Below are 18,198 nucleotides of genomic sequence, written 5' to 3'. Positions count from 1 at the left end.
CACAATGAAACCTTGAGTTCATTGCCTCCATTCCTCAAATCCCAGTTGGTTATTCTGCATCCAGTACCCAGTCACAAACGCTTTTTAACCACTGTCCCAAACAGGATATCGAGGTCCCACCCTGACTTAATCTGTCACATCCAGCGAGGACAAGTGGAGCTCTGGGTCTATGATGATGAGGATGGTGGGGAAATCTCAAGATCAGAGGACCTGCTGCCAGGTGAGTTATGCCTATCCCCTCCATCCTACTCCCCTCTCAGAAATGCTCATGCCCAGAGTGCCAGGGCAACCTGGAAACTGCTGATGTGCTGCATGCTGCCATTGTAGGGTGCTGACCTCAAATACAGTACATTTTACTGTAATGTGTCCAGGCAGGTGGTGTTCCCCCTCCTTGAAATCCAACAATATGAAGACAAACAAATTTTCCCTTCTCCCCCTAATTACAGCTGTTAGGGGACAGTCGAGTTTGCTGTCTTGATTTTTCAGCCCATATCTGGTTTCCCTGGGATACCATGATCTTAAATTTGTGCCTTCACTTAGTAATGTAGGAGTTCATTCCCCAGCCCAGGGTAACCATATCTCTCTAACACCCTCTCCCAGGACATGATGGGATTTGTAGCCCCCTGGGGAAACCAAGAAGATATACAGAAACTCTGTTTAACCAGTGCTGTTGGACAAGAGAGAAGCTAGGGCTCTCCGTGGCTTCTCCTGGTCAGGCTGACCTGGAACCCAGAAGGTGTTTCATCATGGTCTCAAGCTTCATTAAATGGCTCCATGGCACAGGCAGCATTCAGAAGCTTTCATGTTGTAGGAGGAAGGAAATCTATGTTTTGCACCAGAATTACCCCATTACTGTTTCATCTCCAGAGCCCTGAGTGTCACAAAGACTAAGACTCAGCACGGTGTCCAGGTTCAGGGTCATGCCAAGGCCTTAAACCCAGTTGAGACTCCTGTGACAAACGGGCCAGCTGGGACTTGTCAGCAGAGGAAAGATCCTTGGGTTCATTCCCTGCACAAGACCTTGCCTTGGAAGCAGGCAGAAAGCACAGCCCTGTTCCTTTCAGAAGAGAGCCACAGCCCTTGCCCCACACACAGGTCCAGGGGGACATGTGCCCCCCCTTGCCTCCCTCGGGGTATGTACAGCTGCAGGAGCTGCATACTCCAGATGAGCCATGGCTCCGACCATTGTCCTGCCCTGTTGTACCCCAGCTGGGCAGCACCTCCCACTCCCCAGCCCCAACCCCACTTCCTCCCTCCCTGTAGGGGGTCTTGATCTGCCCCTCCCCCGCTACTACTCCTTCCCCCCAGCAATTTTACCAGATGGACACTGCTTTCCAGGCTGCATATGAGTAGTTGGATTGGTATTGGCCAGTATGGCTTGTTAATAATCGGCCATCAGTATCAGCTCAAAAAATCTTTATTGGTGCACGCGTGTCCTTTATGCATGTCCTTGTCTCAGCAGGGTCCAAGGTGATGGGGCTGACAGCTGAGACAGAAACCCTGAGAGTCTGACTCTGAACTGCCCTGGGTAGGGAGCTTTAGCCTGGCACAAGGACCTGCCTTTCCTTCACCCCCAGCACTTTGGATTATGGAAGGAAGACCTTGATTTCTTGAGGGAATACAAGGGCTAAGGTCCAGGTTCTACTCGGGCCCATCCCAGCAGAAGGAATAGCAATGTTTGCCCTTTGCCAGCAGGGCAGGGACTAATCTGGAGTTTCTCTTCCCCAAGCAGGAGGTGTCTGGCTCACGAACAGAGCTGAGGAGGAGACTCCTATGGAAGGGCCTGCAAACATGGAGCCACCATGGACTTCCCCAGGGAGTTTGGGTGAGATGGACTCCCTGAGACCTGAGAAGGAGCAATGGCCCAAAAGTCAGGGGAGATGCCAAAAGCAGATGAAGAATGTAGCAGTGAACCAGGTACCATCTCCAGTTGGGTGTGAGAATGGAGAAGGGGCAGAACCCAGAAAGAGCTGTGGGTGCAGGGAACAGTATGTGTAGATGCGAGACCTAAAGACCCAGTGGAAAAAGGCACTGCATCCAAGCCAAGAGAGTGGGGAGGGTGTCAGAGGGAATCAGGAGCTCTCACTGCCAAGCACAGGAGCAGAGCCCACTCCTGCTCCAAGTTCAGGAAAACCTTTAACTGTCCATCCCTCCTGGCTCTTCACAAGATGGGGCACACTGGGGAGAAGATCTATATATGCACCAGGTATGCAAAAGGCTTTACCTGCCTCTTGACCTTCAGTGCTTACCCCCAGATCCATTCTGGAGAGCTCCCCCACTGCTTCACTGAATGGGGAAAGAGCTTTGTGTGCCCCCCAGACCTGGATAAGCACCTACATGGGCATAGGGGGAAATGTCAGTACCACTGTGTAATGTGTGGTAAGACCATCACCCATTTTTTCTTTCCTCTCTGTCTCACCACTGGCACATCCACCTGGGGAGGAAGATGCACTGCTGTACTGAGTGCAGGAAGAACTTCATCTGCTGGCAAGACCTGTCCCAGCACCAGTGTGTACAGAGCGGAGAGCAGCCACACCATGGCACCAAGTATGGGAAGAGCTTCAGGCAGCCTTCCAGCCTGGCCAGGAACTGGTGCACGCATGCAAGGGAGAAGCCACAGCCGTGCTCAGAGTGTGGGAAGAGTTTCAAATTGTCCTCCAACCTGACCAAACACCGGCTCATCCAAACAGGCAAGAATCCAGATTGGTCTTTGGAGTGTGAGAAGAGCCTCACCTGCCCCTCTTACCTGGCCTGGCACCAGCTTATCCACACAGGGGAGAAGCCACATCAGTGCTCGGAGTGTGGGAAGACCTTCAACTATTCCACAAACCTGAGAAGACACTGGCTTATCCACACGGGAGAGAAGCCACATCAGTGCTCAGAGTGTGGGAAGAGCTTCAGCCGATCCTCCTACCTTGTCCAGCACCAGCTCATCCACACAGAAGAGAAGCCGCATCAGTGCTCAGAGTGTGGTCAGAGCTTTGCTCACTCCTTCAGCCTGTCTGAGCACCGGCATAGCCACACAGGAGAGAAGTCACATCAGTGCTTGGAGTGTGGTAAGAGCTTTGCTCGCTCCTCCAAACTGGCTCAGCACCAGCGTATCCACACGGCGGAGAAGCCACATCAGTGTTCAGAGTGTGGGAAGAGCTATACCTGCTCCTCTAACCTGGTCCAGCACCAGCTCATCCACACAGGGGAGAAGCCACATCAATGCTCAGAGTGTGGGAAGAGTTTCACTCACTCCTTCCACCTCGCTTAGCATTAGCGTATCCACACAGGAGAGAAACCGTATTAATGCTCGGAGTGTGGAAAGAGCTTCACCTGATCCTCCCACCTAGCCCGGCACCATCTTATCCACACAGAGAAGAAACCACATCAGTACTTGAAGCGTGGGAAGTGCTTCCCTCACTCCTCCAAACTGGCCCAGCACCCGTGCATCCATATTTGGGAGCATGCATAACTCTTCCAATAGTGCTGGAAGGGCTTGGGAACATTTATTTGCTCAGCATCCACCAGTATCTTCATCCAGGCAAGGAACCTCCTGCTGGTGGACTGTAGCAAGAGTTCATCCATTGTTCGGCCGTTCTAGGGCCCTGCAGAACCCAAAGAGCACAGAGGCTGGCCCCCAAGGTTTGATGAGGGGGAGGGGTTAAAAAGCAATGCTTCTTGCAGAGCCCAGCCCAGATGCTTGGGGAGCTTGTGAGGTGATGATCTTTAAATCACTCCTGGAGCTGTGCCATCCCCATCATTCTCTAAAAGCAGTCAGTGCTCTCAGGAGGAGAAGCGCCTTCACAATAGGGTGCCCTCCCCAAGACACCTGGCTCTAAATGATACCCAGAGACTGTCTTTGGTAGACTCCCAGCTTTGTCCTCCCTCCTGGTCCCAGGCTTCTGGTATGTTAGGCTCTTGAGTTGCAAGAAGGAAGACAACTATTGCCAGGGAGGTATTCCCTGCCTTCCACCCTGACCTTGCCTTTCCTCCCCACCACATTACCCCCCTCCCAGGCCTGCACATGCCTATTGGGTTTTGCAAGAAGCTGATACTGCCACCCCATGAGCCCAATTTAGCAGGTTTTGCCAGCGGCCCCACCCTCCCTGCCCCCCATTCTTCATTCCCTTGCTAATCCTGGGAATCCTTGCTAATCAAGCCCCATGATTTAACACTGGGGTGGGCAATTATTTTGGCTGGAGGGCCACTTACCGAGTTTAGGCAAATTGTCAAGGGCCACGTGGGTAGCCCTGCCCCTTGACAGGTGCCCTGCACCCTGGTTGTCATCTTGGGACTGGAAGTCCTGCCCTCTAACTCCTGACTAGGGTTACCATATTTCCAATTTCAGAAAAGAGGACACCAGGGGGGAAGGGGTTTATGATTATGGGGGTGGGCAGTGATATGCCCCTTGCCCCTTTAGCCCTGCTGGTGCCCCTCACTCTTGACCCGCAGCCCCTCTTCCACCCTCCAGCTCTGCTGGTGCTCCTTGCTCCCGACCTGCAGCTCCCTGCTCCTCCCTGCTGCCCCACACTCCCAACCCACAGCCCCTTGCTTCCTCCCAGCCCTGCCAGTGTCCCTCACTCCTGACCTGCAGCCCCCTGCCTCCCAGCACTGCCGGTGCCCCTCATTTCTGACCCGCAGCCCCTGCTCTGTCCCAGCCCTGCTGCACAAGCAGCTTGCCTGTGCGTGTGTGCACACAACCTCCCAGCAGCTGCCAGGCTCATGCAGAGAGCACATGATCTCCTGACAACAATCAGCTTCCCCACTGCCTCCAGCCCCAAGCAGAAGCAAAACAAAATCCTGGACGTTTGCTTGCACTTTTGAAAAAAATGCCCGGAGTACAAGGGTCCAAAAAAAGAGGACATGCCCAGGAAAACCCGGATGGATGGTAACCCTAGCACACACACTATGTCCCTCCCTCATTATGCACACAGAAAAACATGCTGTCACTCCCTCATTGCACGTGCGCACACACACACACACACACTGTCCTTCCCTCATTGTACAGATGTGCACATGTACACACAAATGCATAGCCCCCCATCCTGGCCCCTGGGCACCCACGTGGGCCCTGTGCTCCCATGGTCTGGTGATGCAGATGGGAGCCATATGGTGCTGGAGTGGTTGGGTGGTGGTGGGCAGGAAGGCTGGAAATGGGGGCGAGTGGCAGCTAGCGGGTGCATGGGTGTGCAGCAACAGCTGGGCAGGAGCACGGGGCTGCACCAGTGTCTGGGGCTAGCGCAGGGCAGCAGGAGCGCAGGGCTGGGCTGGCAGGGCACTATGGAGCCAGGCTGGGCTGCACCAGCAGGGAGAGGGGGGAACCAGCCCAGCTGGATCTGGCCCGCAGGCTGTATTTTGCCCACCCCTGTTTTAACATGAAAATAACCTTGTGACTTCAGAATGAGCCTTAGTTGTCTGGCAGGAGTGCTGGTTTTTCCTGTTGCTGGAGGCGGCCACAGAAAGAAGGGAGTTTGTTCAGCACATTTTGACTCTGTTTCTTGTTGAATTCCTAAGGGGCGGTGGGAGGTTGGGGGCGGTGCGTGTAGGTGAGGGAGCGTGTGTCATGGGAACTGAAATCCTAAGCAACCCTTTTCAAGAGGGGAGCATGGGTGCAGAGCAGATAAGGTCCCCTGATGTCTCTTTACAAAGCCAGACTTCAAAGCCTGCTTCTTGAACGCAGTTCCCACTGCTACAAAGCCCCTTATTAAAAACACCTTTTCCACAGCTGGAGCATATTGCTGCAGAATTGGAGGTAATCAGGGTTGGGAGGGACCTTGGGAGGTCATCCAGTCCAACTCCCTGCCTAGTGCACTCATGGAGCGGCCCTGCTCCTCTGACAGCAGGTTATGCCAGTCCCCGGAGACACCTCCAGAGCCAGGGTGGACGGGAGAGCCCAGACCTCAGTCAGCTCCAAGGAAACCACCCTGCCCCCTCAGCTGTGCCAGTGCCCAGCACTCTTCCCCTGCTCCCAAGCCCTGCATCTTTGTGCCCCACTCAGTCCTGCTGATGTCCCACAGCCCCTTGCCCCTCTGAGCCCACCGATGACCCCACTCTTCACCTGGATGCCCTGATCAGCCTTAAGTTCACCTTTCCCCCGGAGCTGTCCCTTCGTGTGGTCTAGGTTGGACACCTGGTTCCCGAGTGGGGTATAGAAGGAGGTGTTCTCTACCCCTGAGGAAACTTGCTGCTCGCTCAGGTCTTTCCCCAGGACGTGTCAGACCCTCCACGGGGGAGCCCGGCTGAGTTGCACTGAGAAGGCTTGTTGCCTTTTCTGCGTGTATGTAAATCCTGCGGGCTCACTGTCTCCATCTCTGTCTCTGCTGTTCTGGGATCACCAAGCCAAATATTCCCTCTGAAACAAGCTGCTTGCAGGGTGCCAGAACTGTCTCCCCACCACAGAGGAAGGCAAAACCATTTTTGCTTTGTTGCCTGCTCTACCCCAGCATCATGCCAATGGCTGTGGTGCTCAGGTGACACAAGCCTGGAGGCATCTCAGGACACAGGCACGTGTGCAAATGCAATGTGCGCTGTGATTGTCGAGACATAAAAAAACCCACACTTCTGGAGTTTCCTGTGGCAGGTTTGAACTGGCCTGACCCTGGCTGACTGGCTGGCAGGAGCTCAACTGTAGGGCAGAGGCAATCAGGACTTATAGTAGAGACATTTTTTATTAGACCAACAAGATTTTTGCAAAAAAAATTATTTTTTTGCAAAAATCTTGGTCTAATAAAAGAGATCATCCCTACTATGAGTCCTGATTGCCTTTTCCTCTACACCAATATGGCTACAACCTGGATACCTGACACAGGGCAGAGACAATTGCATTAGGAATGAAACAGGAAAATGCGGGGGGCACTGCTGCGTGTTTGTGGAGGATTTTCTATGCCAGTCCTCCCCAAGGAAGACACAGAGCGTTACAGCACAAGACAGACCTGCACCGTGAGGATCCAGCAGACCGTTTACCTACAAAAGAAAGTTTGTGTCAGAGGCATAGAGAAGTAGGGCCGGAAAGGACTTCCAGAGGTCACATGTAGTCCTGCCTCTGCTTGAGACAGGATCAGCCTTGTCTAAACTATCCCATACAACCCATGTGCATGTGTATCACCTCTCAGACCTCTGCTCCTGTTGCTGGCACCCATTCTCCCCCCAACAGCCTCTCACTGCTTGTTCATCCTACTTCCCTTTCCCCCGTTGCTCCCTCTTCCTCAGTTGCACTCCCTCACTCAAGCACCTGAGTTTGCACTCGCTGGGTCTTCCCCCAGCTGCAGGAGAAGCAGCCAGCCAGCCCCTGCATATTTTTCACCCAAGGTGATCGCCTCCAGTCTGAGCCCAGGGACCCAGAGCCCAGACTGGGTATTGCCTGATTGGGCTGGGAGCAGACAGGAGGGGACACTGTGACATCACAACCAGGTATGACCCCTTGTTGCAAACAGCTGTCCTATTGGTTGGAACGACTCTGGCCTTGCCAGAAGGGAGGGCAGAGTTGCATCTTTCTAGACTAACTGGGGTACATGCATGGGCGGATCTTGGGTTCTGAAGAGGGGGATGCAGGCAGTGTGGGGCATCATCACATTTAACATGACAAATATATGTGTGTGTGTGTAATCTCATCACATACAACGCAATATTTCTATATACACCAAGAGCCCAGCAGGATATTATTCCATTTAAGACCCAAACAAGAATAACATCAATAACAACACTATTGATTTATGGGACCGTTCACTAATTTGCTAGGTAATATATTAGGTTTGAAATGGAGGAGGAATTGAGCACAAATGGTCACCACAATGGGAAAGCATTGATTTATCCACCCTGCAGTTGTTCTAGTTCAATGTTTGTCTGTTTTTCAGATTTGTCAGACAAAAATCTCACCTTCCTGAGTGGCTTCGCAGCACCTCAGATGCTGCTCCAGAAATGCAAAGCTGAAGCCCAGAAATAGGCTGAAAACCGAAGTCAGGAGGCAGGAGAAGCCAAGTGCTGGAGACAGGAGGCTTGTCACAGCAGAACTGCAGGCTAGGCTGCAGACCTGGAGCCTGGCTGGTGCTAGGCATATAGGTGATGCTCCCAGGGTGCTAGCTGCTCCTAAATCAGGGCAGAGATCGCTAGCTGGGCTGCTGCTCCGCAATTTGGGGCAGAGGTCACTAGCTGGGCTTGCTGCAGCTGTGACTGCTGCAGTACATGGTACAGGCTAGCAGAGCCCCTGACACCCTCATATCATCATCCTCCATCTCATCTTCTAGCCCTAGTCTGTGTCTGAGGAGTGGAGGTTGCAGCCCAGTGGGTGAAAGATGGCCCCGGGGTGGGACATCACTTGATGCAGAGGCTCCCAGCCCCTTCCACCTCAACACCCCAGATCCCACTCCACTCCCAGATGGGGGACTAGGACCCAGGCATCCAGGCTCCCACTCATCAGACCCCATCTCCAGAGCTCAACTGCATCTCCAGTCCACACTCCTGTATACTGACCCCCTATTCCTGTCACATCCAAATACAGCGACTTCTCCAGCCCTCCTGCTGTCAGCAGTCAGGTTTCGCTCCAGCTGCACAGCACTGAGCTTGGGCAGCCTCTAGCAGGCCCGGCTGGGGAAATCTAGGCATCCTGCTGTTCAGCCTGCTCCCAGAAGCATGTAGAAATCAGGTGTTCAGGCCCTTCTCACCCCAGCACCTATGGCAGAAGAACCCAGGCAAGGGCAGTGCCTGGGTCTGGCTGCTTTATTGAGCTGACAAACACGTGCACACATGTGGATCTGCACAGATACCAAGCCAAGTTGCCACTGGGGCAGGGGCAGCAGCAGGAGGTATGCTCCTAGGAAAGGATGAAGTTCAGGGAGGACAAATGCAAGTATCAAATGGGGGACACCTGGATGGACAGCAGCTTTATGGAAAAAGATTTGGGCATCTTGGTAGGCCACAGACCCACTATGACTCTGCAGTGGGATACAGCCACACACAAGGCCAGTGAGGTTTTGGGCTGTATCAATTGAAACACGAGCTGCAGGACACAGGGTGACGGTGCCTCTCCACTTGGCACTGGCTAGGCCTTGTCTGGATACTGTGTGCAGTTCTGAGCTCCACATTTTAAAAGGGACATGGAGAGGTCAGAGAGCGTCTGGAGGTGGGTGACAAAGATGATCCAGGGAAGTTAAGTCATACAGGAGAGGCTGAAGGAGCTGGGCATGTTCAGCTTACAGAAAAGGTGCTTAAGCGGGGACATAAGAGCAGTCTTAAATACCCAAACGGCTGCCATAAAGAAGAGGGAAAGCACCTTTTCTCTTTTGCCACAGAGAGAGAGGACAAGGACCAATGGCTTGAAGTTGCAGTCAGTTTAGATGGGATCTCAGAGGAAACTTCTTCCCTGTTAGAGCAGGGAGGCAGTGGGACAGACATGGAGGGAAGCTGGGGACTCTCCATCCCTGTTGGGGTTCAAGAAGAGGCTGGGCAGCCACAGGTGTGGGGTGATCTAGGCATACTGAGGCCTATGTTCTACTATGGGCATTTTTCAGGCTTCTGGGCTTTGCTGATGGCCCTCCACCCCTGCCCCCTGCTTTCTGCTGCATGTGTCAGGGGATTTAAGCCTGCGCAAAGGCATTGGGTGTTGGCTACTTTGACTGGGCTGTGCCAACGCTTTTATTAGGACCAAAGCCAGAGTTTCCTGGCTAGAGGGTCTTGCCCCTCTGCTCAGGGTCAGATCGATGCCAGATTTGGGGTCAGGAAGGAATTTTACCCCATGGTCACAATGGTATGGGGTGGGGCAGTTTTTGCCTTCTGTAGCAGAGGCCACATACACACATACGCACACAACCTAGGCATCCAGGACATGCACACTTACACACACAACCCAGATATCTGGGGGACACATGCACAAAACCCAGATATCTGGGGCACTCACACACACAACCCAGGTATCCATACTTCCAGTCCCCTTGCTCTAACCCACCAGACCCTCTCAGATCTGGGAGAGAACCCAAGCATCACATACACTCAAACACATGAAGAACCCAGGCATCCAGGGCATGAACACATCCAAGAACCTAAGTGATTCTCTCACACACACACACACACACACACCTCGGCATTCAGAAAATACTCAAAACCACAGAAAACAGTATCTGAGACACAAGCACACCTACCAACACAGATCCCAGGTGCATGTGTGCACCTGTGCACATGCACACACACATGCTCCCTGAATTGGTCCCTGGGGTGGTGAGAGGCCGTTTCTCCTATGGTCTACCAAGGCAGTGCCTGATGCAGTAGGGTGCTAAGGTTTAACAGACACCCAGAGCTAGTCATAGACACCACCACAAACACCAACCCCCTGCAGCCCCTTGCCCCCCAATGCCACCCACCTGGTGTCCCTCACTCCGGGCCCACAGCCTGCTCTCAGAAGGGGGTGGGCTGAACCCTGAGAGTGGGGGGCACAGGCTCATTGCTGATGCGGGGGGTGTGGTACACTCCACAAAGTCTTGCTGCCGGACCGCGACCATACAGGTGTGCCAGTGCCCAGCCTCCCCCAGGCAGCGGTAGCAGCACCAGGCCTGGCAATGCGGGCACCACACCATGGGGCAGCCCTGCCCAGTGTGCATCTCCAGGGCGCGGCACCGGGGACAGGCCCACAGCGAGGGGCAGCCATGGACAGATGACTCTGGAGCCCAGATCTCAGGGGTGTCGTGCAGCACAGGGCGATGAGGGGCCATGGCTGGCATTGCCCAAGGCCGAGGGCTCCTCCCAGGCCCAACTGCAGCCCCAGCAGAAGCAGCACAGCTGCCTGGGCTTCTGGGAGCAGGGGGACCAGGTAGTACACAGGGGCCTGGGCGCTGTAAAAGGTACAAGAAAGATGTCCTGCATGTGATATGCTCACGTTTCTCAAAACAGGCACCCAATGTATGTCTGGAGTTTGTAAACAGACCAGCACTAGTACAAGCTATTGCAAATCTGCCCCATTGATAGACAAATACCCAAAGTCAGGTCTGGTAACTAATGCCTCTAGGTATCCTGTTTGATCAAGACTCATCACCTGTAACTAACCTAGAATTGCGGAGGCTGCAGAGAAACACAAGTCTTCACACCTAGACAAATCTAAAAACAGGAGCCAGGCAATTTAACAGTTGTAATATGATGGTCACCCTTTTCCTCCCTGTTTTGTTTGGATTCTAATGGGCCGACTATCAAGGGAAAGTGCTTTCAAGCTATGCAATTAAACAGTATAAGAACTAAGCAAATTTGCCAGCAAGGTGTGCTCTCCAGGAGCAACAGAGAGAGCTGCAACATTGCACCCAGCTTAACCAGCAACGGATCCTGCTTGGTGAAAGCCGCAAGACTGGACCAGTTTCCTTTGCCTGCATTGGTGAGAAAACACTGCTGCAGCTAAATATGTACTAGGACTATGTGGAGTAGCTTATTTTATTTTGGCAAAGAGTCTTTTTCTGTCATTTAGTTTTATAGCTTGCTTGTGCTAAACTAGGTGCTGTGTCAATTCTTGAGGCCCTAGGTTTAAAAACCCGCTAAGTGCAACAGCAACCACAGCTTGCAGGAGACCCCATGGCCAGACCTCAGTCCTAGATGGTGGCTATCTGCCAAGCCCAGATCCCCAACATTGCACTCCTGTTGCTGGGGAGCTCCCAAGGCCTGGACTGTGACACCTGCTGCCTCTGTCTTACATCCTGGCTTGTCTCCATACCAAGGGGAACATGAACGGCGTGTGCCCTCGGCGGCTGTGGGGACACGGTGGCAGCAGGAGTGCAGTGGAGGGAGCGGCAGGAGGATGACAGTGGTAAGCGGGGGAGCTCCCACAGCCGTGGCTGGCAGCCGGGGCTCAGGTGCTGCCTAATTGAGTCATTGAGGGTGGCAGTAGCGTTCCTTTCCCAGCCCCCCAGCAAGCTGCACGCCTTGGGCAGCTGCCCCATGGCCGACTCTCTGCTTAGGGGCCCAAGTTGTGCCCTCCTGCTCATGTCAGATCCCAAGTACATCAGAGCTGGGGGCACAAGCACCTGTCGTTCATGGGGGCCCGGCTTCTCCTGCATCTTGGCAGGACCCTGTTGCTTTGAGGCATGTGGGGTGTTTTCTCAGGAGGTCTCTGGGTACTGCTGCTTTGGATGCACAGGTCCCAGATCCTTGCAGATCCCAAATGCAGACAACACAACTGGGACCTGTGTGTGGTAACAGCTCAGAAAGGTTTATTGTTGCTGGACAGCCACCAACAGGTCTGATGTTGGTCAGGCCAGCTCAGCACCATGTCCTTGATGGCGGAGACATGGTACATGATTCCCACCCCAATACGCCTCTGCAAGGGACAGGTCTCCTAGCCCCAGCATTTACACTAGGGTGCCTCTCTCTCTTGCCAGTGCTTCTCTCTCTTTGCTGAGCTGTTCATCTTGACATGCTTCACTTACCCAGGTGACATATCAGCCCTTGGGGTTGGAGGCTGCACGGCCCTGGCCTGGGGGTGCTCAAACCCTGGCAGGGCATGGTGGGGTGGTGGGCAGGCCCACTGGGGGGCAGGTGCCTGGTGAGGATGGTATGCTCTGAGCCGTCAGCCAGGAGTCGATGGGCCTCAGCCAGCCGGGATGCCAATTCCATGCCCAGGCGCTGGCCGTGCAGGGGCAACTGCTGGGCCCACAGCGCCCCACATTGGCCCCGGCCCTCCTGGGGTGCAGAGCGTGTGAGAGCGAGGGGCAGCACCCCCTCCCCCAATGCAACCACCCCAAGAGCAGGACTGAACCCTGTGAGCAGCCCCCAGGCTCGGCAGGACATATGCTGGGGGGGCTTGGCCCAGACACAGCCCCCCACAGCTACATCTCCTGCTTCCTGGACCTAGGTGCCCAGCACCAGCCCCCCAGCGATCCATGCCTGTTCCAGACAAGGTCCCTCCAGCATCTCCCAGCCCTGCCACCGCTGCACCCTGGCTGCCTGGTGCATGCCTCTGCTCTCCATGTCCACGAGCTGCCCCTACATCCCACCCGGGACACCCCACATGCCCCTGCCCCCAGCACCGCCCCTGCCCTCAGCTGCCCACACAAGCCCCGGACCAAGGGTAGGGCCCTGGTGGCCACCAGAGTCTTTCAGACGGACTCCGTGGAGCCCTGTGGGGGTCAGATCTAGGCCCTCGGAGATGGGCCTACGGGAGGAGGCAGGGTGGGACACCTGGGTTCCCTGCCCATGGCAGCCCGGGCACATGGTGCACACCAGCACAGCTCTCTCGGGAGCTGTAAAGGGGCTGCAGCAGCAGCTGCTGCGCACACCCCGGGATGGGGACCCCCGAACCTGGCTCTGCCCATGTCCTGCCTCGCTGTGAGCTGGCAGCACTAGTGCCCAGCACCAGCTGGTGGAGGGACCCGGCCTGGCTCCTCCCTCTGCTGCAGCATGCGTGCTTGTGTATGTGTGCACATGTCAGACAAGACTCCTTTGCTGCCCAAGCCACCTCGGTCCCCAGTGCTCTGCTCAGTGCTGTCCCTCTCCTGGGAGGAGCAGACCTAGTCATCCATGTGCCCTAGTCCCCCCGCTGCCTGCTTCAAATCTGGGGAGAGTGTCCCTTCCTCCTGCCCTGGGACAGTGATAGGGGATGAGTGTCCTTCTAGACCCGATGTTCTCCCATGCAGCCCCCCACCAGCCCCTGGTGCTGCTCCTGGATGGGCTCAAGTTGGTCCCGGCCTCATGTGCCCCCACAGACTCCAGGCTGTACTGCCCCTTCCTGCTCTGCCCCCCATGCCCTGGTCTGGCAGTGCCCAGGGGCTCCCTGGGCCAGGCAGCAGCTCCTGGCTGCAGCACCAGGATTTTCTGCCTCTTCAGGGCTCCCTGTTCACTGCTCCATGGACTGTGAAGTCCCAGGCTGGGCACCGGGGTCAGAGCTCCTGGGCTCCTGTGGGATCAAGGGGGTGGCAGCAGAGGGGCTGGAGCCAGGAGGCCTGGTGCTCTCTCAGCTCCGGAAGCAGCGTGGCCTAGGAGGATTCAAGCAGAGGGCAAGCAGGGCCTGGGCTTTCCTCCTGCCATCTGCCGCTGAATGCCCCCATTGGCCCCAGCAGGGTGCAAAGGGGTCACGGGGCCACAGGTCGCACTGCGAGGCTCTGACCACGCTCTGACCAGGCCTGGCTGTGGGGTTTGCACCTGACCACGGCTCTGCATGCAAAACAGATCCAGCCTCCAAGGAGGCTGAGCTGGGAGAGCAGCCCTGTGCTCCATTGTCCTCTTGTTTAACCCCCAGATGCTGTCCTTGCCTGCAGCTGGGACAGACCCCAGATATCCGGGCTCCTGGCTCCTCCCGTGCCCCCCCCATGTTTCCTGGGACCCAACAACGTGCTGCATTTGCCAGATGCCCGTCACCCGCTGTGCAGCAGGGCTGTGGGTGCACTGTGACCTCAGCCCTGTGCCCGCACTGCACATGGTCTGCTCAGTGCCCCGCACGTTCTGCCCAGCCAGAGGGCCCGATCCCTGGGCCTGGCCCCAGGTCCCCCTAGGCTCCCTGCACTTCAACCCCACCCCCACCCCTGAGCTGAGCACGGGCTGGGAACCAAGGCCTGGAGGCTACAATCGGGGCATGAGGTCCTGCCTAATCCCCACTCCCCCTCCCACCATGCAGCTCCCCTTAATGCCCCCCCTGCAGCATGACAGCCCTTGCCCCCCTGCGTGACCCAGTTGTGCAGGCCCCTCCTGGCAGCTGCCCCAGGCTTTTGCCCTGTTGCACAACCCGACCCCGGGGCAGAGATTTACTTTCTGCGCCTCCCTTGTCCAGCTGTTCCCACTTCCCCTCTGGGCCCCGCTCTTCCTTCCTCTCCAGGCAGAGGGGCCAGGCTTCAACGTCACCCACTGCAGAGGCAGAGCTGAGTTTGCTGCTAGAAGTGGCAGGTAGGGGTTGCCCCTGGGGCTGGGCCAGGGGGTGGGGTGGCCCGGGGCAGGCCCTGCCCTTCCCCAGCTCATCAGAGCCAGGCCCCTTAGCTCCACGAAGGGGATAGCCTCTGTACCCCAATGGACCCCAGTCTCCTACCAGAGCCCAGGAGAGGACCCAAGTGTCCCGGCTACCACCACCATCCCTCACAGTCCCCACCCCCTCCTGTCCTGAGGCTGGGATGGAGCCCAGGTGTCCGGGCTCGCCTTCCCCAGCCCACCAGACCCCTCACTGCAGGTGTCTGGCTTCTGGCTTTTTGCCCCTTAACTCTCCCCCTCTCCTCCTGTCCACAGCAGCTCCCACGAGCTGAGCAGGAGCCAGGCCAGCTGAACCATGGAGCAAGGGGCCCCTGGCACTGTCCTGCTGACGCAGATCGTGCCCCCCGCCCAGGTCCCCGGGACCAGGCCAAAGCCCCTGGAGAAGTTCCAGCAGGGGGAGCCGCTGGCCCTGGGGGTGAGTACGTCTGCCTAGCCCCCCTGCCCTGGGCAGCATCTCCATGGAGGAGCAGGAGACAGATAGACCAGTCTGGTCAGGGGGTCCTGGGCCCAGATGCTCAGGCAAGCAGGTGGGGGCCACACTGGGAGTGTGGGAGCTGGGGGGTATGGACAGGGTTCGGATGGACTGGGGGGAGCAGAGGACCCCACGGTAAAGGGCAGGGTGGAGGCAGACGGAGCCCCCGGCTCAGGACTGCGTAGCAGGGCTGAGTAACTGCGCAGCAAGGACCGAGGGGGCTGGGGCTGGGGCTGGGGCTGGGGCTGGGCCAGGGTTGGGGCCATCAGTGGTGGTGATGCCCCTGCTCTGGTGTCCTGGCAGATCACACAGATCCTCGTGGGCATTCAGCAGACCGCGTTTGGGATCATCATGATCGCACTGGTCGATTATCACTACCCTGCTCTTCAAGTGGGAACAACCATCTGGACCAGCGTTCTGGTGAGCCTGGGGCAGGGGGGAGCTGGCAGCATGGGACATCTTAGAAGCATCCCCGAGATGCCCAAGGCAACTGGCCCCATGTCCTCCACAGGCTGGTACCCACAGCGGGGGCGGGTAGGAACAGTTACCCCTTAGTAATGGCTGAGCAACCTGGTGCCCTGCAGGAGGGGCCGAGTCACCTCAAAGTAACAATGGAGTAACCCCATTGTTGGAGCTGGGTGGACCCATAGGAATGACTGAATAACTCTGCTGAAGGCACTGAGTAACAATGTCCTAGTGACTGAGTAACCCCGTAGTAGGGACTGAGCATCTGCATGGTAGGAAATGAGAACCCTGCACTAGGGTGTGAATGCCCCTGTGGTAGGGCTGAGTAACCTGGGGGTAACAAGTGAGTATTCCTGCAGCAGGGCCTGAGTAACCCTGTAGTAAGGTCTGAGTAACCCTGTAGTAACCCCACCTGTCTTGTGGACACACCCCAAGCCCATCCACCCCCCAGGCCTGCAGGCTGTGACTTCCCCCCAGGAGCCCCCAGGCAGGACCACCCCCTCCAGCTCCACATGGCCCCTGATCTCCCCTCTGCCCTCTCTCCCCTGCAGTGTGTGATCTCAGGCTCCCTCTCGGTGGCGGCCTCCAGGAAACCCAAGATCCCACTGGTAAGAGCTGCAGCAGTTCAAAGCACCGCTGGGCCTCGCTGGGCACGGACACTCAGGGGGGAAGGACTCGGGCGTGTGGGGTGGGAATTGTCAGGCAGAAAGGGACTGGGGTGAGGGAAAACCCCAGCTGGACTGGAACTGGAGGGAAACTTTATTCCAAACTGGGAAATACAGTGCCAGGATGTTTAAACCCGGCATATTCCCTTCCTGCCCCCAATGCAATGTCAATCTGAGCCTGAGCGGAGGGACAAGACCCTTTAGCCAGGACCCTCCAGGGCTGGTCCCTGCAGGAGCATTGGCTCAGCCCAGTCCCCAGCCCCAGCCCCAGCCAGCACTCAGCGCCTCTGGGAGAGGTTAAAAACCCCCCTGCAATCAGAAACCTGAGCCCTGAATTAGCCTCAGCACCCAAGTGCTTCACCACCCCCAGCCCTAATAGAGCATAAAGTCAGGGGGAATTTGGGAACCTCAGAAACCCACCAGGGAAGCAGCAGGCCCTGGCTGAGAGCATATGGCACCAGGGGAAGGCTGCAGCAACAGGGTCCTCCCCAGAGCCAGATGGGTCCTGCCAGGGATCTGTCTTGGGTTGGGGCTGGGGGGGCAGGACCTGGGGGCCAAGCTTGGAGATTTGAGGGAAGTCAAGTTCACGGGGCCCAAAGCCTGCAGAGTGGACCTTGGGGCTCAAGGGGCGGTGGGGGCCAAGGGGCCTTGCGTGCCTACCCCCACTGCCCCCCTGCAGGTGAAGGCGGTGCTGGCCTTGAACTCCGTGAGTGCCGTACTATTGGGCGTGGGCCTTGTGGTGTTCTTCTTAAGCTTCACCTTCCTCCATGGTGTCCACCACTGCACCTGGGACCCAGAGCAGATGGAATGTGTGCCAGCCCCCCTTGAAGTCCAGGTGAGCCGGTCCCATGACTGCCAGGAGTAGGCACTCCAGGGGGCGCTGTGATGCAGAGGGCCACTCGGGGGCATCATGCGGTGGGGTGGGCCCTGGGGGCTGCCTTGCTGCAGAGAAGGGGGGCGATAGGGGGCAGGTGCAGGGGGTAGCTGGTACCCTCTGCCCCAGGCACTACTCCTGACTGTTGCTGCCCACTCAGGGTATCCTGGAGGGCGTCATCATACTCCTCTTTATACTGACACTGCTGCAGTTCTGCCTGGCCCTGACCGGCGCGGCCTTCGGGTGCAAAGCCATCTGCCGGGACAGCTACGTCGACATGGTACTGCTGGGCTCCCCACAGGTCCTGGGGCTGGGGCATCTCTCTCGCTGGGGCTCAGGGGCAGCTCTGTTGAGGGTATGACATGCTGGCCCAGGAGGGGCTGTGTACGGCCTGGGCTCTGCTACAGGGTTGAGGGCTGCGTGACCTGGGGAAGGTAGAGGTGGGCAGCCTGGATGCCTGGGCTCTGCCCCAACCTGGGAGGAGTTTGGGGCTGCAGGGTTGGAGCTGGGACCCCTGACCCTTGGCTGCTCCCCCAGTTCTGGGAAGGGAGTGGAGTCTGGTGACCGACTGTCTGTTTGACCATCCATCTCTCCAGGCCGTGGTGATTTACCAGCACACAGAGCCATCTACTAACCCCACCAGTGCCCAAACCCCGGGAACAGTGTGAGCCACTTGCCACAGCTGCTGGAGCTATTCACATCAGCAGCATGAGCCTGCAGTGTGGGAGAAGGCCCACCCCTGAAAGCAGCATCGGCCTCCTACCTCCCCCGGCCCACAGCACTGCCTGCCCCAATAAACATGGTCAGATCAG

At 56.8% G+C, this 18,198-nt stretch overlaps 1 protein-coding gene across 1 annotated transcript; it reads left to right on the top strand.

The window, feature by feature from the left end:
- The first annotated feature begins 14,724 nt into the window (after window positions 1-14,724).
- Window positions 14,725-18,198, top strand: LOC102571141 (membrane-spanning 4-domains subfamily A member 4A). The gene is made up of 7 exons (XM_014597815.2): window positions 14,725-14,832; window positions 15,166-15,325; window positions 15,686-15,802; window positions 16,399-16,455; window positions 17,192-17,347; window positions 17,547-17,666; window positions 17,983-18,198. The coding sequence occupies exons 2-7, from the start codon at window positions 15,206-15,208 to the stop codon at window positions 18,052-18,054; spliced, it is 642 nt and encodes a 213-aa protein (XP_014453301.1). The 5' UTR covers window positions 14,725-14,832; window positions 15,166-15,205; the 3' UTR covers window positions 18,055-18,198.

This window comes from Alligator mississippiensis, chromosome 15 (genome assembly GCF_030867095.1).
Source record: "Alligator mississippiensis isolate rAllMis1 chromosome 15, rAllMis1, whole genome shotgun sequence".
Lineage (NCBI taxonomy): Eukaryota > Metazoa > Chordata > Crocodylia > Alligatoridae > Alligator > Alligator mississippiensis.
The sequence above is the reverse complement of the archived record's forward strand: the minus strand, read 5'-3'. Positions and strand labels throughout refer to the sequence as shown.

Coding starts and splice junctions, on each gene's coding strand:
- LOC102571141 (XM_014597815.2), top strand. CDS start 15,206: ATGGAGCAAGGGGCCCCTGGCACTGTCCTGCTGACGCAGATCGTGCCC. Junction 16,456..17,191: donor GGAAACCCAAGATCCCACTG/GTAAGAGCTGCA, acceptor GCCCCCCTGCAG/GTGAAGGCGGTGCTGGCCTT. Junction 17,348..17,546: donor CAGCCCCCCTTGAAGTCCAG/GTGAGCCGGTCC, acceptor CTGCCCACTCAG/GGTATCCTGGAGGGCGTCAT.